Genomic DNA, 23653 nt, shown 5'->3' on the forward strand with positions numbered 1-23653 from the left:
TGGACGTGGTGCTGGGCACCCTGCTCTGGGTGTCCCTGCTTGGGCACGGGTGGCACCGGCTGGCTCCAGAGGTGGCCAGCCACAGCCACCCCATCCCCTCAGCCCCGTTCGTGCCTCAGGTGCCGTACCGGCTCTGCCTCAGCCTCTCAGCCTCTCCCCCCGTCCCGACCCGTGCGGGCGGTGCCTGCGGGGCGCCGCCTTCCCCACAGGGCGGCCGGGCCCGCCCCCGCCTGCCCACCCGGCGCCGCCCGCTCTCGGCTCTCCCCGCTGACAGGCGCCGGCCCTGCCCTGCCCTGCCCGGCCCGCCTCGCCTCATCCCCACCGCGAGCGGCGGAGCCGGCGGAGCCATCGCCGAGCCGGGCGGCTCGCAGCCCGCCCAGCGCTGCCTTCTCTCCGTACCCTGCCTCCATCCCTCCCTCCCGCCGCCAAGACGCCGCGCTTCTTGTACCGCGCCAAGGGCGGGTGCCGCTCGGCCAAGATGGGCCGGCAGACGGCGGCCGGCGGGCGCAGCATGCAGCGCTCGCAGAGCCGGAGCAGCCTGTCCGCCTCCTTCGAGGCGCTGGCCGTGTACTTCCCCTGCATGAACTCGCTGGAGGAGGACGGAGGTGAGGGGACGGGGACGGGCGGTTGCGGGGCTGGGGGGCGCGGCAGCTGGGAGGGGGCTTTTGGGGTGGCTGGAGTGAGCGGAGAGTCCAGGTGGAGCTTGCAGGTCTCACACCCGGCTGTCTCTGCTCCCTAAAGTCAGCCCCGGCTGTAAAGCACGCTCGTAATTTCCATACGTTTGTTGCAGGACCAGAACTTCACATGGCAAAGAGGAGGAATGCAGGGGGATCTGGCTTCATGTAACTGGGGGGAGCCCAAGAGAACCTGAGAAATAAAAAGTCCTGGTTCCTGTCTGGGATGTGTGTAACAGATGTGTGTGTGTGCTCAGACACAGCACCAAACCCTCCCAGGGACAAAAGTTGTGTTTCGTGAGCTTACTTTGACCATACTGCTTTTGTAAAGCAAATGTTTAAATGTATTGACATGTATAATGAGCTTAGTCTTCCTAGTGTTTATCAGAAATATTTTAAACTTCTTAATTTCGTTGATATTAGTTGAGCACATCACACCCTTGGTAGATTTTAGCAATATCGAATCAAGATATCAGTATTCATACAATCTCACTTGACAGTCTTGTATAGCTGTGTGTGCGCACCATTCATAATCTGCATTTAAAACATAGCATATATCACCTTCCACATCCCAGGTTGAGAGTTTGGTGGCATATGTTTGTCCCCAGCCTTCACGTGTCTTGATTTATCTTTCCATGTGCAGCAGTCGCTGAAGTGTCATCCCCAGAGCATCTTTCCGTGCTGATGAGGATGCTGAGGTTGGTGCCTTGCCTTTGCCCTGGTCCCTGCTCAGGGACTGGTCGGGTTGGCTCTGAATGTAGAAAATAGGGAGCTCCTCCCTGGGGCAAAATGTGCTGTCCTTCAGTACTCTCATCTGTTCCCTGCCATGAACAGAGAAATGAACTGCAAAATATTGCCGGTAGACTGAAGGGTAGGCTTCAGAGGGCATTTTGTTTAATCTTTTGACATGCTAATAAACTCTGCGGATGAAAACACACATTTTTAAAGGACTGAAAATATCATAAATTATGCTAAAATGCTTAGGTATTCTTTAAAGGTTGTTCTATCCATTCCAGAATAGTTGTCTCTTCAGTCCTGATTCTTAGTTACAATAAAGGCATTAGCCCAGTGTGAAATCAGAGTATTGATTTGTATTGTTCTGGTCTGTTTTCTTTACTTCTGTAGGAAAAAAAAAATAATAATTTATTCCTCAGTTGAGACCCATCTATGTTTAAAGCTATTCACTGACTTGAAGAAATCTGAACTTTATGGAAATCAATAGAAGAATACCTGTTAGTTTAATGTTAATTCAATTGTAGTGTTTTATTTAGTTTGTGCTGGCAAGTTATTTTAAAAGTAGTGTTAAACGACTATATACAGTTTTTTTTACATGTTGTGTTTATTTAAGTTATCTGATCCTATGTAGATGTACGCTACGCTTTAAAATGCATTTCGTGTAGTTCAAATGAAAGAGCAGAGATGCAATTGCTGTGCAGTTTCTGCGCAGCTGAGTCTCTGCTGCCTGAGCCTTCAGACACACCAGGTCACAGAGGCATGGCGGGCATGACAGCTGAGCTGCTTTCCCTAGTGCACTCACTGGGGTTATAAAGAAAAAAATAAAAAGCTGTGGTTTTGTTTTTTTTTTTTTTTTTTTAGAATGCAAATCACCTCTGCACCCTATTTTAATTTGTTGTCTTCTGGATGCTTTTACGCAATTACATTTTTGTACCCACAGTGTCCTTAAGTTGTTGTGGTTAGTGTGCTCCCATGTTTGTGTACTTACTGCTTTACACTTTAATCTGTAAAAGATAAATGTTAAACCCACTATGTAAGTTATACATCCTCGAGAGGTAGTTATTTTTGTGTATGATGAGTAGGTTAAAGAAAAAGATGACCCACTACACAGAGGTGCTTTTACATTTTCCACTCAGTCACACTTTTAATACAAATAGAAAATCTGTTCTGTTGAGGCATTTGTTTATGATGCACCCTTGATGACTTCTGCTCATTAGCTGCTGAAATGAATATGCTGGCCCATAGGTATGCCTTTGGGTAGGAAAGGACATGTGTAATGCCAAGTTTCAAAGTCACCAAAAAGTAAGTCAAAAGAAGGTATTAATAGGAACAAATTCAGAAGCCATTTTAGAACACCGTGAATGAGAAGACAGATTCGAGTGTCAGTTGATGAAGAAAGGAGACTTCTTCAGCCCTGGTATCCAAGCTGTGATGCGCTGAAGAAGAGGCTGTGGAGAGGCTGCAGGTTTCCAGCTCAGTGGCAGGCATGAACTTGTCGTGGGTTGGCCAGGTTTGCAGCCCAGGGCTCTGATACTGGTCCTTGTGTTTCTGACTTGCTCATCAGCTACACGAGTCCTTCAGGTTTGCCCCCCAATATTTTTTCCATTGTTAGTGTACTTCTGGTAGCTGTGCTTGTGCACACCCAGAATTAACACTTCATGTGGTACCAGAGCAGATGACATCTGTTATGGAAGTGTCAAGGTTTTCAGAAGATGTCTTTAGTATATTTTGTTACCTTTGTGGATAATAGAGGGCACAGCCTGCATCCTAAAGTGGGAATTAGCATCACCTGGTGCTCGGAACAGATTCAAATTATGTGGATGTCATCGAAGAGAGGCGTGGGGTGTGAATCTTGAAGCTGCTCTTGAAGCATCTTGAGCCTCTTATTTTGTCTCTTAATCCTGGCTCTGTTGAAGTTAAAGGAAACTTTGTCATTAAATTCAAACAACTGGGATATTTCAAATGTAAATGTTTGTGACATTGTTTTAGACATCTGTGTAGCGATAATGTGAAATTTCACGCACATAAGATATTTAAAAGCGGTGGATTTGAGTTTACTAAAGTTTCCTGTGGTCGACTGGAAAATGTGCTTGAGCAAGTGAATTTTTGCATGCAGGACTGAAGGTTATCCAGCACACACAGAGGAAGGCAGAGGCTCGGATCACATGTGGTCACTAGAAAGCTTATGTCTGCTTTTACAAGTGGGATTGTTAACTTGGAGCTTCCTCACATTACACAGCGTGTATTGTTTGCTGTGCTAAATTTGTGCTACACTTTCCGTTTTATGCTCCTTACGTTCACTTCTGCCTTGCATTTGCACTGAGGAGTTGATTTGTGCTGTTAAATGTCAGGTTGTCAGGAGTGCAGCCATGGAAAAGCCACTCGTGGCAAGACCTGCGTGCAGAAATACGCCCTCCAAAAGGGATTGTATTTCAATCTAATGTCGTCTTCGCCAAAACACCGAGTTTTTGGGTGGTAGTGAAGCTGTGAGATTCAAAAGGAAAATCAAATGCTTTGCAGGTGCTGAAGACAATTCGAGAGATAATTTATGATAATTTAAGACATAAATTAATTCAGAAAGAACTGGAAGGCATCTTGGTCTCCCAGTATGTTAGAAAAACAAAAGGCAATTGGAGAGAGGGGAAAAAAAAAAAGCCACAGAATGTTCTCCAGCCCAAGACAATCATGCCAGAAATAGCAGGAATGAGTTTTGCTAGCTGAGGAGAATATACATTGCAGTTCTACATGGTGATGTCTGCCAAAAGAAGTTTCTTGAGTGTGGCCACAGGGGTTCAGTAGGAATCAAACCCATTGCATGCTGCTGTTACCTAACTGGTAGCTATCTGGAAACCTGGTTGGAAAAGGTATTTGATCACGTAGGTGCAAGCAGGAGTGTGCCACTGATGCCAGTGAGTGAAGGAGCAGGACTTGAAACGTATCTTTGACTGCTCACTTGAGCACTATTATTGATTTCAGTGGCATTGTTCGCAGATTAATCATCTGCTCGTTGGTAGAGCTGGAATAAAGCTGCGCCGTTCCTGGATTCGGTTCCTGTGGTTAGGCCACCAGATCACGCTGTCCCTCTGGAGGTCCCAGTAGACAATAACAAGCAGACAATAATTTAACCAGAAATAGAAAATGGGGGAAGTAGTAACAATAAATTCATTAACACAGTAATTATTAAAGTGAAGAGAGTCCTGCACATGAAGCCGTTATGCTTTAAAATTGTCCTCTTAAAAAGAATAAAGTAATAGCAGGACTATCAGGCGGTGAAGAAAACGAGAGTAACTACATCTTCTTGGGGGAATTGGCCTATTTTTTGGCCTTGGTGGTAAAGATGACCTTGCTTGCGTGGAATTTGCAGAGGCAGAGTCAAGGTGGAAGGTGAGAGAAGGGTATTTTGTCCTGTGGAAGGGTGTCAGCTGTAAAGGACAAAGCTTTAAGGACCACAGGCTCGAATGATGCTAACACACCAGAGGTTGGCTACTGTGTATCCCCTGCCAAAGTGGGGTGGCTCATCTGGAGGGTAAAAATCACTGGACAGAATCTGTATGACGTTGAATGTTATGGTTTGTTTGCTGCTACCACACTGCTGGGGGACTGACTCCAGTCCACCTCTCCCTCCATGCCGCAGCACTGGCTCTCCCACCTCACAGCTCCTCTGGTTGGCTCCAGGGCAGGCAGAGGTAGCACAGAAGTCATTTCCAGCAATTTTTGTCTGCCTTTCCAGTCCCAAGGCAGATAAAACCTTTTGAAAAAGAAGCATAGGAATAGCTATGCTGCTGCCGGCAAAGCAGAGAGTGTGGCTTAAACAAAACACGTGGAGTCTGGGGACTGGCTGGAAAACCAACAGAAGAGAGTGGAGGAGAAGGGTTGACATTCAAAGAAAGTATAGCATGCTTCAGCTGACTGTGTGATGGAAATGCCCCGCAGAGTTTTAAATCTGTATTTCTCATCTTTGTTGTGTTTCTCACCTGAGCTTTAGTTACTCAGCAGCCTCTACCTGAACAGCTCGGGTATGGCTGCGTCGGCAGCTGTGAACATAAACCTGAAAAAACCTGTCCTAGTTAAATCAACATGCTGTAATTGTCATTGGCAGTGGCAAGGTCAACAGCGTAGCAGAGCGGTGGCTGGCTTTGTTGCCGCTTTTTCAATTGCAGAGGTAAATGTTTAACAGCAGTGCTTTGAAAATGGGTCATTACAGTGTGAAACGTCGGAGTCTGGGGAGCTGCGGTTATTTAAATAATGGTATTTGCATGGTACCATTACTCATTTTAGACAAAGCTAAGAGGAAGATCTGTTCCTAATTTGTGTAATCTCAGTAGCCATCCAACTACTTGGCACCATCTATCTCATTAGACCCTAACAGAGGATGTTGAATTGTTTCAACACGCTCGCTACATCATTCAAAACTGCTGCACAGATCCTTCTGATAATGTATGTAATCATTCCAGCTATACTAAAAATAAACAAGATTGGGCTAAAGAATGCTATTAGTGTTGTTATGTATTTAGAAAATACATCCCAATTCATGTAATACAAAAATGAAGAGCAATTGTGAGCTCCTCATTACAGAAACACTTCACTGTTTCAGAAGTTGTAATCTGCTCTTGGCGCTGCGTGGAATAACTGTCATTAATGAGCACACAAGGATGCTCTTCATCCAGGAAAATGTGCATGTAAACCTAATAGCATTGTAACACAGAACGACAGCGATGGTTTCTTTTTACTCAAGACGGTCGTCCTTTGTCATTGGCAAAATCAAAGGCTGGGTTTAGAGGTTGCTCGTGGTGAAGATGTGCACCTAGCTAGCGATTCCTTATGTAAACGGTATGTAAAATTAGGATGTAATACTACAAAATTGCTTGCTCTATTTTTTTCAGGATTTTAATAGCCTGGGGATAAGGCTGATTTCCCGCTGCTTTGCACTTTCTGTAGTCAAGCAAATTGCGGTACGGGATGTACAGAGTGGGTATAAAATCCTACCTATCTGCTTATGCACAAAGCCAGACCTATTCTGTCTGAATTGCCAGATCACCAACCTCTATGGGATCACAGCTAAGTGAGGGTACCCAATATGCTGTTCATTTGGGTCACTTGGCACATGGGGCATGCAGCTGTGGGCTGAAAAGCAAAACTGTTCTTTGGTGTCACATCTTTGTGTTTAGTTTTACAGCAATCCTAAGAGGCTTTTGGCTGGTGGGTCCTCCAGCCACATGTTCAAGAGTCATGGTCTGACCCGTAACAGAAGCAGAGACTGCTGCAATGGTGCTGGAAATGCCTGAGTGGCTGTGTACGGTTGTGTTGTCCTTCTCAGCCTACTAGTAAAATAAAAAATAAAACAAAGTAGCACAAGCATAATCAGGATGTCCTGATCACTCATGGGCCAAGTAGGCAGTTAAATATATACATATATATATTAAATGTTTTCTTTGCTTATAAAATAAAAAGTCTATATTGTTATCATTTCAGTAGGGCATGCTTGGTGTTTGATTATGCCTTTTAAAATGTTCTTAGGTAAGTGTTTATCACATAAGTTTTGTATTTGGAAAGCTGTAAAGATTAAGTTAGAAAGTAAAAATGCATAGTTGAAGCTTTTTTCTCTAAATACAGCAGCTCCTGATATCAGTACAATGAATATGGAGGTGAAAAAAAAGCATTCTTTTCTGAAATATTAAGAGAAGTTGGGGTTATGTATGGAAATGGGGGGTTTCTGTTTCAATGTGTACTGTGAAGTATGCACTTCTACATTATACTTAAAAATGTCCTTCACTGTGTCAATACTGCAGTCAAAATCTGTACTCAACATCCTTAAAACAAGGAATCCAACCAAAAGTCTTGAAAGCTGGTTTGCTGTCATATGGTGGGGGCCAAGTAACCAACAGAGAAGCGGAGATCCCAGAGGATGGCAGGAACACCAGTAATGCCAGCACCCATCCAGACTGGTTCCCTGGGGTGGCTCCCAGCGTGCTGGGGGGCTGTTATCAGAGGCAAATTCCTTGTCAGGAGAATTGACCGAGCTCCAGACCCTGCTGCTGCGGTTCCCTTTATGCGAAGCTGGGATCTCCAGAGCATGGTGCACAGCACAGGTGTTGAAAAGAAGCTGAAAGCTGTCAGAGGCAGCAATGTGTCAATTTTGTATGTAGCATGCTCAGTACCAATTCTGTATAATAATACAGGGGATACAGGAAATTTAGAAACATTAAAGTAATTATCATGTATGGGAAATACAGTTCTTGTTAATACCTCAGTCTTGTAAAAATATTTTAAAAGCTCTTGGGATCACAAGTGTTGAAAAGCTTGAAGTGATGCCCCACGCAGACAAAAGCAATTTCTGTTGTCTGATGCTCTTAAATATTTGCAGAAGGATCAGTTAAAACTATCAGGAGAATGAAAATGAGCAGAGCAGGGAAATTAAAGTGGCAGAATACAACTTTAAACACATTGAGAAGTGGGAGGGAATAAAGAGCAGGTGCCTGCCTTAAACCACAGCATTGCCTGGGAGCAGCATGTGGTGAACTGACCTCACATCACGCAGCCACAACAAGCCAGGGGGGATCTTTTCCAGATTGGAAGTATGAGCAGCCTTGCCATGAAAGGGAAATGAAATACAGACAAAAGGATGCTGCAATTTAGTCTGAGCTTTTTATCCCATGAACAGACAAAATTTTTGATGGCTGCCTCTTGGGTCCCGTGTATGGGAGTTCGATGAGATTGGGACCCGAAAGCTTCTACACCAGCTATTGATCAGAAGCTCAAGAAGCACTTTTGCAGCTGATCATTTCATTCACATCTGTCTTTCTTTCAGTTTTTCTTAGGTGCTGTCTTAATTAACCTTAATCTTAATTAACCATGCTTCCAGTGTGGCCAGAGGAAAGAAAGAGGAGGAAATAAAAAGGCACGGGTCAAGAGTGAAAAAGTATTTTTTGACTGAAAATGAAAAGCTAATGAGGGCTCCCAAGAAATTTAAAAATCTTTTCTGACCAGAGGCTGCGAGCCTCTGTTTTAGTGGAAGGTGTCTGGGCACCCAAAAATGTAGTGGAGCACAATGAAATTGTTAAAGAGGAAATGTAGTTCCTTTGCTGCCTGTGATGTGGACAGTCGGTGTGGCTTCTCCACCCCAAAGTCTTTCCATTCTGTCTTTGTTGGCCTTCTGGAAGGGAAGGCCATGTGTCTTTGGGGCAGTTCCTTCCTTCCTGTAGGACAGAATAGGATTTTTCAGAGGATTTTGTAGGCATAGTGTAGACTGAGGCTCTCTTAGTCCAGGCTCTGTCAAACTTTTCCTACCTGGCTGCCCTGAATGCCCTGGATGCACTGAAGTGCATCCATACTGAAGGCAGCACTGCTTTTGGGTTCCTCTGGCAGGCCATTCCCATCCCAGTCTGAATTTCATAGTGTTCTGTATTGAGATATACATGAAAGGAAGAACCAGTACAAAGGTCTTCCCTTCTTGCCTACAAGCACAAAGTAAGGGAAAGTCTGTGGTTACAGCTACTCCTGCCTTGCAAATGCTTTTTGGGCTTCGGAAGTGCTTGCATTGTGCCCTGGGGAGAAACTCCATCAGAAGGGTTGTAACAGAACACTTCATAAACTGGTGGTGAGCAATGTCTTGAGAACAGGTATGATGGGCTCAAAGCTTCTTAAATCAAGGTGATAGTGGAATCTGGGTTTCCTAAATTTTGCTTAAATTAGGATCTCCTAAACCCATATTGGCAGCTTGGGGTCTGTGGGTGATGCAAGCAAAGAAACTGCTGAGCTGTGTTTCCCTGCGGTGCTTAAACAAGAGCTAAATGCCAAAAACAGGGTGTGCCAGATCCATAACTGTGTGTCAGCAAGGGGATTTGAGACCTACCCTGTCCACTTCTCTTAGGTAGGCTCAGGTGTTCTTAGACTCTCTGATAATTTTATCTAACCTGTTCTTCATGTGCCCAGAGCAGGTCTCCAGATACTTAGAGAGTTTTGCTCTTGGAAAATAGTCACTTCATGCTCTTTGTGGATCTAACTCCTGAGTTCAGATGAAAAAAATGAATCAGTTTTTACTCAACAATTTTTGTTTGGTGGGAAGTGGCACTTCAAGCGCTCGAGTGTGTTTCTGAAGCCACAGCTGCTCTGCACTCCATGAGAGTCCGACCGAGAGCTCACGTACCGCGTGGGGACCAGCATAACCAGCTGGCCTCTGCCTGCACCAGCAGTGTCCTCTCCTGGGGCTCTTCTTGCAGGCACTTGCTGAGAGCAAGCTGGGACCTTGTGCATTCCCCCACCAGAGGCAGTTATCATCTGGCTGGATCCCAGATCACAGAAGGTAATCCGTTGTGCTCGCTGCAGTCTTCAGCTTGCCCTCATCTTGTATGGAAGATCACATCAGGAGTGCTGCACCCCTCCTTTCCAAGCGATTTGCACTCCTTGTTATGGGAGCAAATAAATCCACAAGTCATTTAGAAAATACGGCCTGTAGAGTCTATTTGCAGTAACCATATTAGTTAAATTACCAACGTGATTAACTGTAAGAATGAATGTGCTTTCATAAATGCCAGAGCAATTATTTCTGGTAATTTATTCCACTCCATACAATATAGCCGTAAGAATCTGAACTAGTGTTTTTCAGATAATGCATTCCATATTTTTGCTGGCGACTTAAGAGAAATTTCTTCTTTCTAGGGCAATTAGATTATGCTAATTTGGAGAACATTCTCAATGTTCTTTATTAGAGTTCAGTAAATTATGAGGAAATTTATTTTCAGAGTAGGTGGTCAGCAGCATACTTAACAACAAAATACGCTACTAATCCTCTCATTTCCTCATCCTTTCATTGGGAGGAGTTAAAAACTGTGTGAAGTGAGTGTGTATGTGTAAGTACTTGATGATTACGAATCCAGACTGCCACCTTTACACTGGCATCAGTTCCGTGTTTACTTCTGTGTAAGGCAGATGCACCCTCAAGTTACTGATCTAGCTAGAGAGCAGCATCATTTCATTTGGGATCTTTAAACTGTACGATTTCAGAACTGGTTTTGTGAAATGATCCGTCTTAGAAGAAGAACAACTTCTAAAAGTGTTGTTGGTTGGTTACTTTTGGGCTAGGTCTGGTAAAGAGTGTGGACACACAAGTAGTTGAATCAACACAGCTGAGGGTATTCTGATTTCTAGGTAAGGATGAGGGGAAACAGTTTGGATTTACTGGAGCAGTAAGACCTTCAGCCAGGTCTTCCACCAGCTACACCTTATAAGTGTGCTACCAAAGACTTTCTTTGAGCTGAGAATGCTTCACATTTTCATTACTGCTTGCAACCTTTTAAGTATTTTAATGCTGAACTTATGAAACATGAACTATGAATCATATAAATACCATTTTTGCATCTAAATTGCTTGAGAAACTCTGTGATTATATTTGGTTTGTTATGTTTTTCCAGGGACCAAAGTAGTGGTAGTATTGTGAAATCACGTTTAAGCATTTCTCATGTCTATTATTACATATTAGTTTAGCCAAGCTTAATCTGAAAGAATACTCATCTCTAAACGGCGGCTCTGGAGTCTTGTCTGTGAGCTGGGGCTTTTTCTGAGCTTCTGTTTCAAAATGCCATTTTGCTGTTAAAATCTTCAGTTCTTATTTCAAGAAGCATCAACATCATGATTAGCATCGGGCTAACATCAGCCTTGCTGCCGAAAGGTCAGATCTTCCTCTTTTGAGGCCATCAGAGAGCTGTGCCATTTTCTGCTGAAAACTTGAAAATTGTTATTCACATTGGCTCTTTTGGACCCTCCTTAAATTCAGTGTTAGGGTCCAAATAATTCCTGTTCATCACCTGCATTTATACTTAATGTTCAGCTTTCATTCCCTAACAAAGTTGCATCTTCTCAGCTGTTGGCTTGTCTTCCTGCGAACCAGAGCACTTATTTCAATTAATGTGAATGTGGGAAAGAAACACTGGTGCAAAGGGATGCGAAGAACAGCTGGTGAAACACGTGTCTGTATGAAGACTTGAATGGCAATTGCACTAGTTGTGCCTTAGTTTCTCAGTAAATTGATATGCAACAGATGTGTTGATTTTTTTCTACGAATGTTTTGGTAGTGCAAAGGCAGATACAAAATTTAAATTATAATTCAGAGAAAAAATCTGCCTTGCTAATTAATAAAGGTTACTGTATACTCTTTCATATGTCATATGGTCAAACTCATATTTATCCCAACCCCAAAAATCCTTGAAATATGGTACAAAAACTTGAAGAATCATGTAAGATGGAGTCATTCTGTTAAATTTGTATAATTCATGTTTACAAGAATGAAATGAAAATTACCACCATCTAACAAGAATGAATACTAAGTAATCAAAAGAGCTCTTAACATTGGAAGAGCAACATCCTGTAACAATACTTCAGTGAATGGAGCATGGAGCTTCAGGAGCCGCGTACCTTTCAGATTCAGCTGTAACACTGTGTACCTTCTCTACAAGACAATGGCACATTTTTTCCGTGCAGTTTTGCAGTAATGTTTCTTTGATCTGAGTGATTGGATTTTAGACCAATGTTGGACCAATGTTGGAAGTCAGCTGCCAGCTTTCATTAGTTTAATATAAAAAATAGAAGAGCAGACAGTTGGAACAACACAACCCAATTGTTGACTTCTGCCCTTCATTTTCCATATGTCATGTTAGCCTTGTATTTTATTTTATATATGAATTTATTGCTCCAGATAATAATGGGTATTTTCAGAACTAGCTTTGACAGAGTAAAAAAAATGATTTCTTTCTGTGTAGGTACCAAATTAATGGATGGTACCTAAGGGGCAAGGTGAAGATCTACAGCAAAATTGTTTTTCTTACTTTTATTTATATTGTACTGATTAAAAGTTTTGGTATTAAGGAATGTATAGAAGTCATGTGATAAGCAACATGACTACAAGACGTGAATGAACCATATACTGATATGCATCATGTCTCATGACAGCTAAATGCTATTGAAAAGTTATTAAACATTTTTTGATGGGGCCAGTGGGTTTTCAAGGTATTTGAGGTATCTATTTACCACTTCTCAAAAATCCCCATGTTCTTTACCTGACATGTATCCCTCCTTGCTGTTCTGCCCTCTGGTGTGGGATGAGCCAGAGGAGCTGAAAGGACAGCAGTCTACAAAAGACTGCAGAAGAGGACAAGGTCCTAAATGTCCCAGGATCTTGGATATTTCTGCCTACTCAGTGCATCAAGTGGATTAAAAAATCTGTTATCATTTGGTGTCATGTATATTTAGAGTTATTACTCTGTAATCAGTATATCACACATTATTGTGCTGAAGTGAGGGGGTTTTATCCATTGAATAGGTAAATGAAATTGGAATACTGCATTCCCTGCACTATTGCAGGGAATAATTAAAATCAGAAGTGACGTGGAGTGACTGTCTTATTCATGAAAGAAAAACTGAGGCTTTATGCAGTTCTTGATTTTTGTTTTCTGGAATTTTAATACATTTTCTGTCTGAGGTCTTGATCAAAATTCTGACACTAAAATAATACTATATTCAGTTCTTTTATTTTTTTGTCCTTTACTAAGTTTTGTGTACTTTTCCCTTATCCAGTACCCAGCTATCTCTCACTTTGCTGTTTTTACAACTAAAATTAAGCTATGCAAATGGATACAAAAAATGTTACCCTTGGAGATGGAAATAAAGTTTCATATTGTGCATAAGGGTCACTATGGTATTTTTTAGGGGATGGGAAGGGTCCTTGATTTGTTGTTTACTGTCCTCACTAATGGATGTCTGTAGCTTGATGTCTGCAAGCAGATAATGACCAAATGTTCTTAAATCCAATAATTCAGCTGGATTAAAACATTCCTGAGACACTGCAGGTTTTGACATAATGGCAGCACTCTAATTGAATCCCTGGGAGGGATGTGTTCATCCAGAGGAAACGTATTTTAAGCAAACTAGATTATGGCTGGTGTAAATCTGGTTACCTCCACAGGCAGACTTGTGTATTGTGTCTGAATAGCTGGTAGCGACAGGACTAAGGTGTCTCAACAGGTATTTATGATGAGTGTTCTGTCTGCTTGCTTATTAATAAAATACTGATATTTTTTAATGGAAGACTCGGTACAGGTCAGTGATTTCTGGCTTCGACTGCTGCTGCGGCGTGGAGCGGTGCCCTGCAGGACCAGCTAGGGTGGCACGGTGCGATGGAGACCTCTGTTTTGTCTCCACAGAGGCAGGGGGTAAGAAGCTGCGGAGCACCGTCCAGAGGAGCACTGAGACGGGGCTGGCCGTGGAGATGAGGAACTGGATGACCCGTCAGGCCAGCCGCGAGTCGACGGATGGGAGCATGAACAGCTACAGCTCCGAGGGAAAGTAAGCAGCAGTTACTATCGTGGTCACCTGTCATTTCTGCACAAAACTGATGGTTAGACAAAAGTGAGGCGAATGCTGTAGGTCATGTTCAGTCAAAATCCCTTCCACAAGCTAGTGTTGTTGATACACTGCTCAAAGACCAAGCCTAATTTTTCTCCTGTAGCCAAAAAAGTCTCTCTCCAACTCCATCTGTGTGGAAGTGTGGGACTGTCGTGTATTTTAATGTCCCATATGCTTTTCATAAAAGTTACGGACCTCTGAGTGGTATGTCCGAGGCACTGGCCAGACAAGTCTTATTGTGGATAGATTTTTTTAGTGGTATTTCCAGCATTGGGCAATATACCTTTACTGGATGATGCATCTCAAAAGTCCTGGTCAATGCACTGTATGCACTTGAGATGGACGTTTATTTATGGTTGGTCATTACAAATCTCACTAGTTTTTTTGACCTTTTCTTTTAACTGATCATCTAGAAAACTACTGTTTTTCTCAAGCAGTTACTGACCAGATTGTTTTTCTTAGTAATTGTTGACCTTTATTTGGTCACATAGAATTTATGGCAAGAGTCTGAATTTTGAGTTACTTTGGTCATTTTCCATGATGAATTTAATTTCCATTATTGAATATACGTCATTCCCCAAGACATAATATATGACATATATAATGAATGATAATTTTAAAAGGTGCTTTTAATAATAGTGGCCAGTGTTCAGTCTAATATATTTATTTCACTGGATACTTTTGACATTCAGCCATTGAGTTGACATTGACTGAGAAGCATGAGAAATTTTACCTTCATGTAACTAAGGTACTGGTAAGGGCATGTATTAATACCTTATTGAACTGATCTCCTATTAATACTACAGTAATTAAGAGGCCTTTGATATATTGGGAAAAGAGAGCATGACGGAATAATAACACTGTGTAAGTTAGAACCAGTGAGGATTAGCACTTTTTTCACCTGCTCGAGTGATTATATGCTGGAGGCTGAATTACTACGTGTTGAACACCAGGAAGTTTTGAAAATTACAGTAATTATTTTGTAGTCTTGTCAGTGTAAATAAGTTCCTTGTAAGCAGTATTACCAGAATTATAACTGATAAAGGCAAAACGTCTAGAAAACAAAGCAAAAGGCAAGATCAAGAGTATTTGCTGATTTTACTTATTTAATTATTTCCAACATTCTTTTTCAGTTTGATTTTCCCTGGTGTGAGGTTGGCTGCAGATAGCCAGTTCAGTGATTTTCTGGATGGTCTTGGTCCTGCCCAGCTCGTAGGACGACAGACTTTGGCAACACCATCAATGGGTAAGCATTTTTGCCCTATAGATACAAAATAAACTACTGGGTCTGGTAATTAGAACACAGAAATTATCTAGGTTCCAGTTCTTTAAATAAGGATTTCCCATGTGGTTTTGAACAAGTCAGTCAGGACCAGCACTATAACCTGAGCCCTAGCTGAAAATAATTTTGGATACTCATTAGGATATTCAAAAGTAAAAAGGTGGTTTGAAAAATTCAGTCTTTAATCTGTTCTTCGTCAGTTTTCCATCTTTGAAATGTGGCTGAGACCTATTTTTTCTCTGAAGTACTTGGCTAGTATTGAATAAAAATGGGAATTTAGGTGCAAAGTATTTATTATTGTTCTTACAGATTTTTTACATGCAGAAGTATTTTTTCATACCTTTTCTTAAACTAGAGGCAGGGTGAAGAGAGCAATTTCATAGAGCAGGTTTGTACTAATTCCCTTGCTGCCTTTATTTCTCTAAAATTCTTGAGACAGATATATAGAATTTAATTTGAAGTAATAGAGGCACAGGAAAAGGGAGATGAGGAGTTATTAAAGTTTTTTTTTTTTTTACTGTTTACTAATGTAAATAGTAGTGAAGAGAATAGGTATTAAATTATCTAAAAGTGTTCACATCTGGATCATACTTAGAAGATAGATATCATAGAAGATACAAGTCATTGAATATTGTGTGTGTGTGTGTGTGTGTTTTCTAGGAGATATCCAGGTGGGAATGATGGACAAAAAAGGACAATTGGAAGTAGAAATTATCCGAGCCCGTGGCCTTGTTGTAAAACCAGGTTCAAAGACACTGCCAGGTAAGGTAGAAAAATCTTAGCAATGTGAACTTTGAGGGAAGTGAAGAGGGAATCAACAAGAGGTGTGGAATAAGTATCTACTCTGCAAAGTAGACTAGTAGATAACTTAGTCCTTTTTTTATAATCTGATGTCCTATAACATTCTGTGGAAAGGACGATATATTAATACTTTTAGCAAGCTCTTCTGCCAAAATAGAAATTGTGTCAGAGTCGTTTCTTCACTAATTTTCACCTAGTAGATTATTTTAAACTACTAACAATTTGGAGCATTGATCCAGATCTCACCAAAGTCAGTGCAAGTCATTCATTTACTTAACAAGCCTATTTTGCATACTGTACAGTAAAGTGATGCTATAGATAGGAATACCTGATTTTTCAAGGTCAAAATCTGGATATTATTTTTTTTTTGGGGGGGAGGGGGGTGTAAAGAAAACGCATGCATGTTTCGCATGTTAATAAAAGTTAATACTGCTTGTGGAGACTTATTATATTTGTTATGTATCTGGTAAAAGGCAGATTTTAGCATATGGTGATAGAACATATTATCTTTTATGCAAAAATTTAGATTTACTTTTCTTCCCTTCTCAGCACCATATGTAAAGGTGTATCTATTAGAAAATGGAGTCTGCATAGCCAAAAAGAAAACAAAGGTAGCAAGAAAAACGCTGGAACCGCTTTATCAGCAACTTCTATCATTTGAAGAAAGTCCCCAAGGAAAAGTTTTACAGGTAATTTGCATCAATACTCTTCTGAATCTGAGCATGCCACCTATTCAGTTCCCACTGAATGATTTTCAAAAATCTTTCATGCGTAATTTGGCAAGTTCTACCGTTTCAAAGACTTGTTGAGTACTGAAATACCACAGTAACACACCTATTGATGACAACCAAGTAGAAAGTGCTAGGCAAAAGTCAGTTGTAGATTATTTTGTCTGTACTACATGTGCTCCTTATCTCACTCAGCTTTCTTAGTAGAATAGATAACTGCTCAGTTACTGCCCAGCTCATTAGTGCCTCTGCGTTGCGGTAATATAAGCTGAACTATATCAGTAATATACAGTGAAATATATCAGCAGTGGAATATTTAATTCTTTACTACATAGAATTAAGTTGAGGCATTTGAAGAATCAGACTGAAGCTCTTGTTATTGTTGCTGATTTTTTTTTTCTATTTTCTTGTGTTTCTTTTGCTAACAGATAATTGTTTGGGGAGACTATGGACGTATGGATCACAAATCCTTTATGGGAGTGGCACAGATACTTTTAGACGAACTGGACCTGTCCAACATGGTGATTGGGTGGTTCAAACTCTTCCCTCCTTCTTCCCTAGTAGACCCAACTTTAGCTCCTCTCACCAGAAGAGCTTCCCAATCATCTCTTGAAAGTTCAACAGGACCTTCGTATGCTCGCTCATAGCGTCTGTGAAACTGTTGTCATAGCAACCAGCGTTACAAAAAAAAAAAAATTACAGGTCGCAAACCCTGGTAACACTGCATGCTTAATGTTGTGTCTTCTGAGCCTGTTTCTAGGGCTACAACGCGATCCTGTGTTCTCAAGGAAGTTGCACACATTGTGCCCTACAGAAGGCCCTCAGGTGAAGGACTGAAGTCATGAAGAACTGATAGGTTTGGAGTTCAGGGACACTCAGTTTTGGTCCAATCTGAAGCCATGGACTAAACTAAAAGAATCAATCTGTTTCATGCAACAAAAGTCCTTTTCAATGGCATATCTATTTTGTTGCTCCCGTTTCTTTATTTATCTGCCCTCCCTCCCTAAAGCTTGGTTATGCCACAGAAATGGAGTTAACCTCCCATGAAGCCATGTTACAAGTCAGTGGATTTGCAGACATTGGAAGAAAAGAAGAATGTAAGGATGCTGGAAAAGTCAACTGTCATTTGAAACAGTTACTTGAGATCTGAAAACTCTTCATACTGGAAAGGTTCAAGACTTCAAGTGGTGGGCTTCATACCTCCAGCTATAGATACAGTGAAACCCCAGATGTGATGGACTCTGAAAAATAAATTCTGTGGATATACTGTACTGTATGAAATTAAAGAAACTTTTTTGCATGGACACAGATTTAGCTGAACACTTAAATTATTTTCTTGGGGCTGCAACTTGCAAAAAAAACAAAAGAATAAATCAGCCATTTTCAACAGTTTATATTATTTTTAAAAATAAATTTCACTAGTGCATGGTTTTAAAGGGAAGAGAATGCAACAGGGTGATACAAAGACACACCACGTTTATCATTCTTTAAACCAGTCATGGTCTGTATTTTTGCAGACGTATATTAAAAATAAAAAAAATAATTTCTAGCAAATATTTAAAATTCTGTTTATGTGACAAGAAATAAGTGTAATATATTAAATTTATTTAAATGTAAAAGGTACAAGCCTTGTAAAGTTCAACATAATGTGCAAATTGTACACATCTTTTACCTCCTCCTTTCTCTATCTCTCCTCCCAGTCTCTCTTCTTCCTTTTGCTCTTTTTCCCCTTCACTTCCCAGGATGATCATCATAATCTAAAATGGCTACCTTTTGACTTATTACTCTCTTATGCCCCACATTTGGTTCAGGATTGCAGATTGTTCTGCATTTCTGAATTATTTGAGAAAAATATTGTTTAAGAACTTTTTTTCAAGCATGTTGAAAAGGATTTTGCAACATGGCTTGGGAGTACATTAATGTAATTCAGCATGTATTTGATAAAAACAAAAACGATATTTGAACTTTTTGCAATTTATTGTACAGTGCATGGTAACTTATTTTCATTTTTTTCTCACCTTCAAATTGAATTCTACAGCAAAATACTGGAATCATGTGGCCATTGCAAGATGTCTTCAGTAAATTTGTTTTCAGCACCAGCATCATTCATTCAAAGGTTGAACTATCATTTCTTGAAGGTTTTGGAAAGAGGAAAAACAAAGTAAATGGTTGATTTTTAGGAGGTAAATTTAAACAGTTTTATTTGCACTAAACCAAATTGCTACATTCTTGAGATTATAAAAGCAACAAAGATTACTAATTCTTACAGTTCTGCTGTAAAGTTCAATTTTCATAAACTACATTTGTGTTGGCAAAGACATAATTAGGTAATATCAGTCTGAAAAATGTCAATCTTCGGTTCATAATGTAGCCTTAAAGCTTATTGCTACCACTCTGGCAGTTATTTGACACCATTACCAGAACCCTCACTGCAGTCAACAGATCTTCAGAAACCTGTTTTTTGTAGCAAACAGTAACTACCGTTGGGTGGTGCTGCAAGTTCAAGCTTCTCATTAAATTGCATTATTTAAAGGGAATGTAACTGGCTAACATTTAATAAGAAAATGTCCCTTTTTTTCTGGGTCTTTGTATGCCTTTATTACCTACTTAAGGTTTAATATTGAAACCTTGCAATAATTTTTGAAATACACATTACATATACCTTTCAGGCCACACAGAATTATTCTGATTTTATTTGAAAATCTATTAATGTTTCCCATTATGAAATTGTACATGCCTCATTAGAGGGCAAAAGTAATAATAGTATCACTTAAAATGCCTTTTACTTTGTGCAATATCATATAAATCAAGATTGTGTCTTGTCTTCAGAGTTTATATAATGGATTATTAAGTTAATGGACAGACTGGTAAAATTATATTTATTGAAATAATTTAGACACCTGTCTACCAGCAGCAAATAAATATTACCAACATGCAGTCTACAATATTCCCTAGGATTAAAGAAAAATTACATAACCATTTTCCTGATACTGTGAGACATGCTCACACATTGCTGTATGCATTGTCCTATATAAATTATTTCAAGTTTTAAAATCAAGGACATGACGCATGGAAGGTTTGTACATACTTGTCATTATGCAGTATTTATTTAAAAAAAAATTAATGTATTTTTTTTAATTTTCACACGTCTGCAACTCTACTTATGGTTTAGTCATGTAAATAGCACTATTCCAGTGATCACTGCTGTCTTGTACATACTATGTTTTAAAAAGTTAAAAGGAATACAGTTGGGAAAAAAAAAAAAAAAAAAAAGGCAGATTAGGCCTGTAATGAACACCAACTAATGTAAATCAAACTCATTCTGGTGATGGTATTTAACACTTTAAATAAAACATTTTCTTTACAGAGCTTGTGTGCAGTGCTTTGTTTCTTTTCTCACTGTTATGACCATAAGCTGTCTGAGGCTGCAAGGCCGGGCTCAGGCTTTGGTGTCACCAGGATGTGAAAGGTGCTGGGGCTGTACAAAGCACACGTGGCCGTGCCACTCGAGAAGAAGAAGAAGAAAAAAAAAGCCCAATTTCAGGGCTGGCTACACTCCAAGTGGCTGGCAGGAAGGCTCTGCTTGGCCTCCCCAAAGCAATGCCGGCGGTGGTCCCTGGCATGGGGACCTTTCATTGTTCCTGCCTCTGCTTCATTCACTGGGAAAGCTGTAGCTTTAGATTTTTAGTTGTTGGACTGTAATATTAAACAGATTGGACTATGAAAGGGTAAGTTAGTAAGCCTCTACTCTCCAGACACCACCTAACATTAGCCTTTTTTTGAGCAGGGCACAAATGAGGCTAGGCACTGGTAGCTCAGGCATAAGCAGCAGGGAGCAGGCCGTAGGCCAACACCTCTACAGCCACATGAGGCAGCTCCAGGGAGTTCAGTGGGAGGGGAGCAGGGGCAGTGCTTCCCAAAACCAGAGCTGGCTGCAGCCTGGCCAGGGACAAGGGTGGAGATAGCGAAGGTGGGCATGGAGGCTTTCCTCTCTGCCTGGCTCTTCAGAGGGAGTGTTGGCACAGACAGTGGTTGCTGGGGCTTGGCAAAACTCGAGCACTGCTGCTGAATTAGGCACCTATGCCTTGGAAAGTGACAGGCCAAAAATGTCTGCAATATTATCATTTCTCCAAACAGTCCTTTACTTATGGGTGGCCAGGCCCAAAGAACTGTGGTGAATGGAGTTAAAGCCAGTTGCAGACTGGTCACAAGTGGTGGCCCCCAGGGCTCAGTATAGGGGCCAGTTCTCTTCAACATCTTTTTAACGATCTGGACAAGGGGATTGAGTGCACCGGCAGTAAGTTTGCAGATGACACCATGTTGGGCAGGAGTGTTGATCTGCTCAATGGCAGGAGGGCTCTACAGAGGGATCTGAATAGGCTGAGGCCAACTGTATGAGGATCAACAAGGCTAAGTACCTGGTCCTGCACTTGGGGCACAACCCCATACAATGCCGCAGGGGGAAGAGTGGCTGGAAAGCTGCCTGCCAGAAAGGGACCTGGGGGTATTGGTCAATAGCCAGTTAATATGAGCCAGCAGTGTGCTCAGGTGGCCAAGAAGGCCAACAGCATCCTGGCTTGTATCAGAAACAGGTGGCCAGCAGGACTAGGGAAGTGATTGTCCCTCTGTACTCAGCTCTGGTGAGGCCGCACCTCAGATACTGTGTTCACTTTTGGGCCCCTCACTACAAGAAGGACTTTGAGGTGCTGGAGCATGTTCAAAGAAGGGCAATGAAGTTGATGAAGGCTCTAGTGAACAGACCTTACGAGAAGCGGCTGTGGGAACTGGGGTTACTTAGCCTACAGAAAGGGAATCTAAGTGGAGACCTTAATGCTCTCTACAACTACCTCAAAGAAGGTTGTAGCAAGGTGGGGGTTGGTCTCTTCTCCCAAGCAATAAGCGATCGGACAAGAGGAAATGGCCTCAAGTTGTACCAGGGGAGGTTTGGGTTGGATGTTAGGAAAATATTTCACTGAAACAGCTGTGACACATTGGAACAGGCTGCCCAGAGAAGTAGCTGAATCATCACCCCTGGAGGTATTCAAAAGTTGTGTAGATGTGGTGCTTAGGGACATGGTTTAGTGGTAGACTTGGCAGTGCTAGGTTAACAGTTGACTTGATAATCTTGGAAGTCTTTCCCAACCTAAATGATTCTATGATTCTTTGGGACAATTTCACAAGGTTCCTTGCTGCTTCCACTCACCAACACCTTCTTGCCCACCTCCACTTAATTTCAAACAAAACAAAGCTATAGATCTCTGTAATCTTAACAGTCCTATGAAGGGCTTTGCTCAGGACTTACTTCTAAAGATTGGTTCAGATGGTGGATTCATGTTGTTATTCTCAGAAGTGTTTGTGCCAGTGAAAAGTGCAGTAAAACACCTGTTACCCTAGTTGTGTGGCTTTTCTGCTTCCATGCCTTTGCTGCAGGTCTTCCAGGCTTAAGAGGTGAGATGCTCTTGTTATATATAATGAGGATGTGCATGTAGCCACCATGTGCTAAGAAACACATCTGCACTATTAAATAGCTGTTCATAACCGTATAATATTAAAATATAAATGTTTTTATATAGAAGGTTAACTACCAAAGGTTAAATACGACATAAAAGTTAACAAAGCATTAGCTTTCATTGCTTCTTCACAAAGTTAGGTGACTGGCAGGGTGGGAGGGGCAGGAGGTCTGGAGTGGTTCGTGTCTATTTTCTTTATTTTTCTTATCTCAGTGTAAGCACTGTCATCTAAGCACCAAAAAGCACACACAGATCTATAGGAATCTTTCAAGTGTGATTACCCTCTCTGTCCCCTCTTTGGTAAACATTTACAGTGAAACAATCCAGAGCAAAAATTTAAGGGAGAAAGAAGACACGCATGGCACACATTCCCCTAGGTAAGAATGGCCCACATTTAGGACAGATTCACAGAAGTTGGTTTTAGACGGAAAAAAAATAAAGATATACGCTACTAAGACCAAAGATAAGTCATGTTCTGGAATTACTGGTTTCATACATGCCTATTTTAGATATCCTATTTAGGATGGAGTGAATCACTCTGGGGAGATCAATTTCTCTCCCTCTCTCCCTGTTGGCCACAGAGGCAGAAAGAGTGATGGCTGTTTTGAGCTGAATTTCTAACTTTGCAGCAGCTGAGCTTAGGAGAGATGGACTCAGTCTCAGCAACCAGGAATAAGAGCAAGGACTCCATGGTCCTTCATTAGCAAGTCCTATCTCAGCTGCCTGTGTAATTAACAGGTCTGAGGGCAGCAGGCAGCTGATGACTGATGGGGAAGGAAATGTCTGGGAATCAGTTCCTCAGAACTGACAAACTGCCCTGTCAGGTCGCTCAGCCCAGTCCTTGCAGAAAAGAGAAGCAGTTGCCCATCTATGATAATTAAACTACAGAAAATTAATGCCCCAAAATATATTTGAGATGAGGTCACACAGAAAGGAAAGAGCATCACAGCACTGCAGAAAGTACATGGCACAGCACTGAGAAAAACAGTCAGAAGTGCCTGCCCTTCACGAATCTTCCTGCAACCAACAGTTTCTTAAGTGCCATACAAAATGTATATATTGCTGTAGTGATGTTAGCATGAAAACAGAATGGATAAGGGGCACTGGATGCCATTAAATACATAGAAGTTTAGGATATCTCAGTGGAGTGGGAGTGGGGCTGGCACTGTTAGACTGTTTCTGTGGAATGGATTATTTCTCTGGACAGCTGTTAGCAGGGATGGTGTGAGAGGCGTTAGTCAAAGTCCTTTCTAGCTGCAGTTGTGGTTAGGGAACGATCAGTGATTTAAAGATGATGTTTATATTAAGGTGATACCACACACTGAAATAAAAACAAAAGAAAATCCCAACACTTACTAGGCAACAAAATGCAACAAAACAGTCCTACTATGTGAATATGCATCCAACGCATGAAGAAAAGGCTAGTATTACACTTGCCAGTTTATGTCAATCTAGTTTGAAGAACAATAGCTACCAAAATTACTACCCCCTTGAAGAGAATAAAAAGCAGATTTAGGGAATAGTGAA

The 23653-nt window shown here is 41.3% G+C and overlaps 1 protein-coding gene across 50 annotated transcripts in view; it reads left to right on the forward strand.

Annotated features, from left to right (window-relative positions):
* The window catches only part of RIMS2 (regulating synaptic membrane exocytosis 2), a 447566-nt gene extending 427582 nt beyond the window's left edge, over positions 1-19984 (forward strand). For all 50 annotated transcript variants that reach the window (XM_068672461.1, XM_068672466.1, XM_068672422.1 and 47 more), the window contains 5 exons: positions 13604-13745; positions 14939-15051; positions 15748-15849; positions 16438-16577; positions 17045-19984. In XM_068672461.1, the coding sequence (XP_068528562.1) occupies positions 13604-13745; positions 14939-15051; positions 15748-15849; positions 16438-16577; positions 17045-17263 (716 nt within the window). In that variant the 3' untranslated portion in view covers positions 17264-19984. The remainder of the gene's footprint in view (positions 1-13603; positions 13746-14938; positions 15052-15747; positions 15850-16437; positions 16578-17044) is intronic.
* Positions 19985-23653: the final 3669 nt, after the last annotated feature.

The sequence above is a fragment of the Anas acuta genome, chromosome 2, assembly GCF_963932015.1.
Source record: "Anas acuta chromosome 2, bAnaAcu1.1, whole genome shotgun sequence".
NCBI lineage: Eukaryota > Metazoa > Chordata > Aves > Anseriformes > Anatidae > Anas > Anas acuta.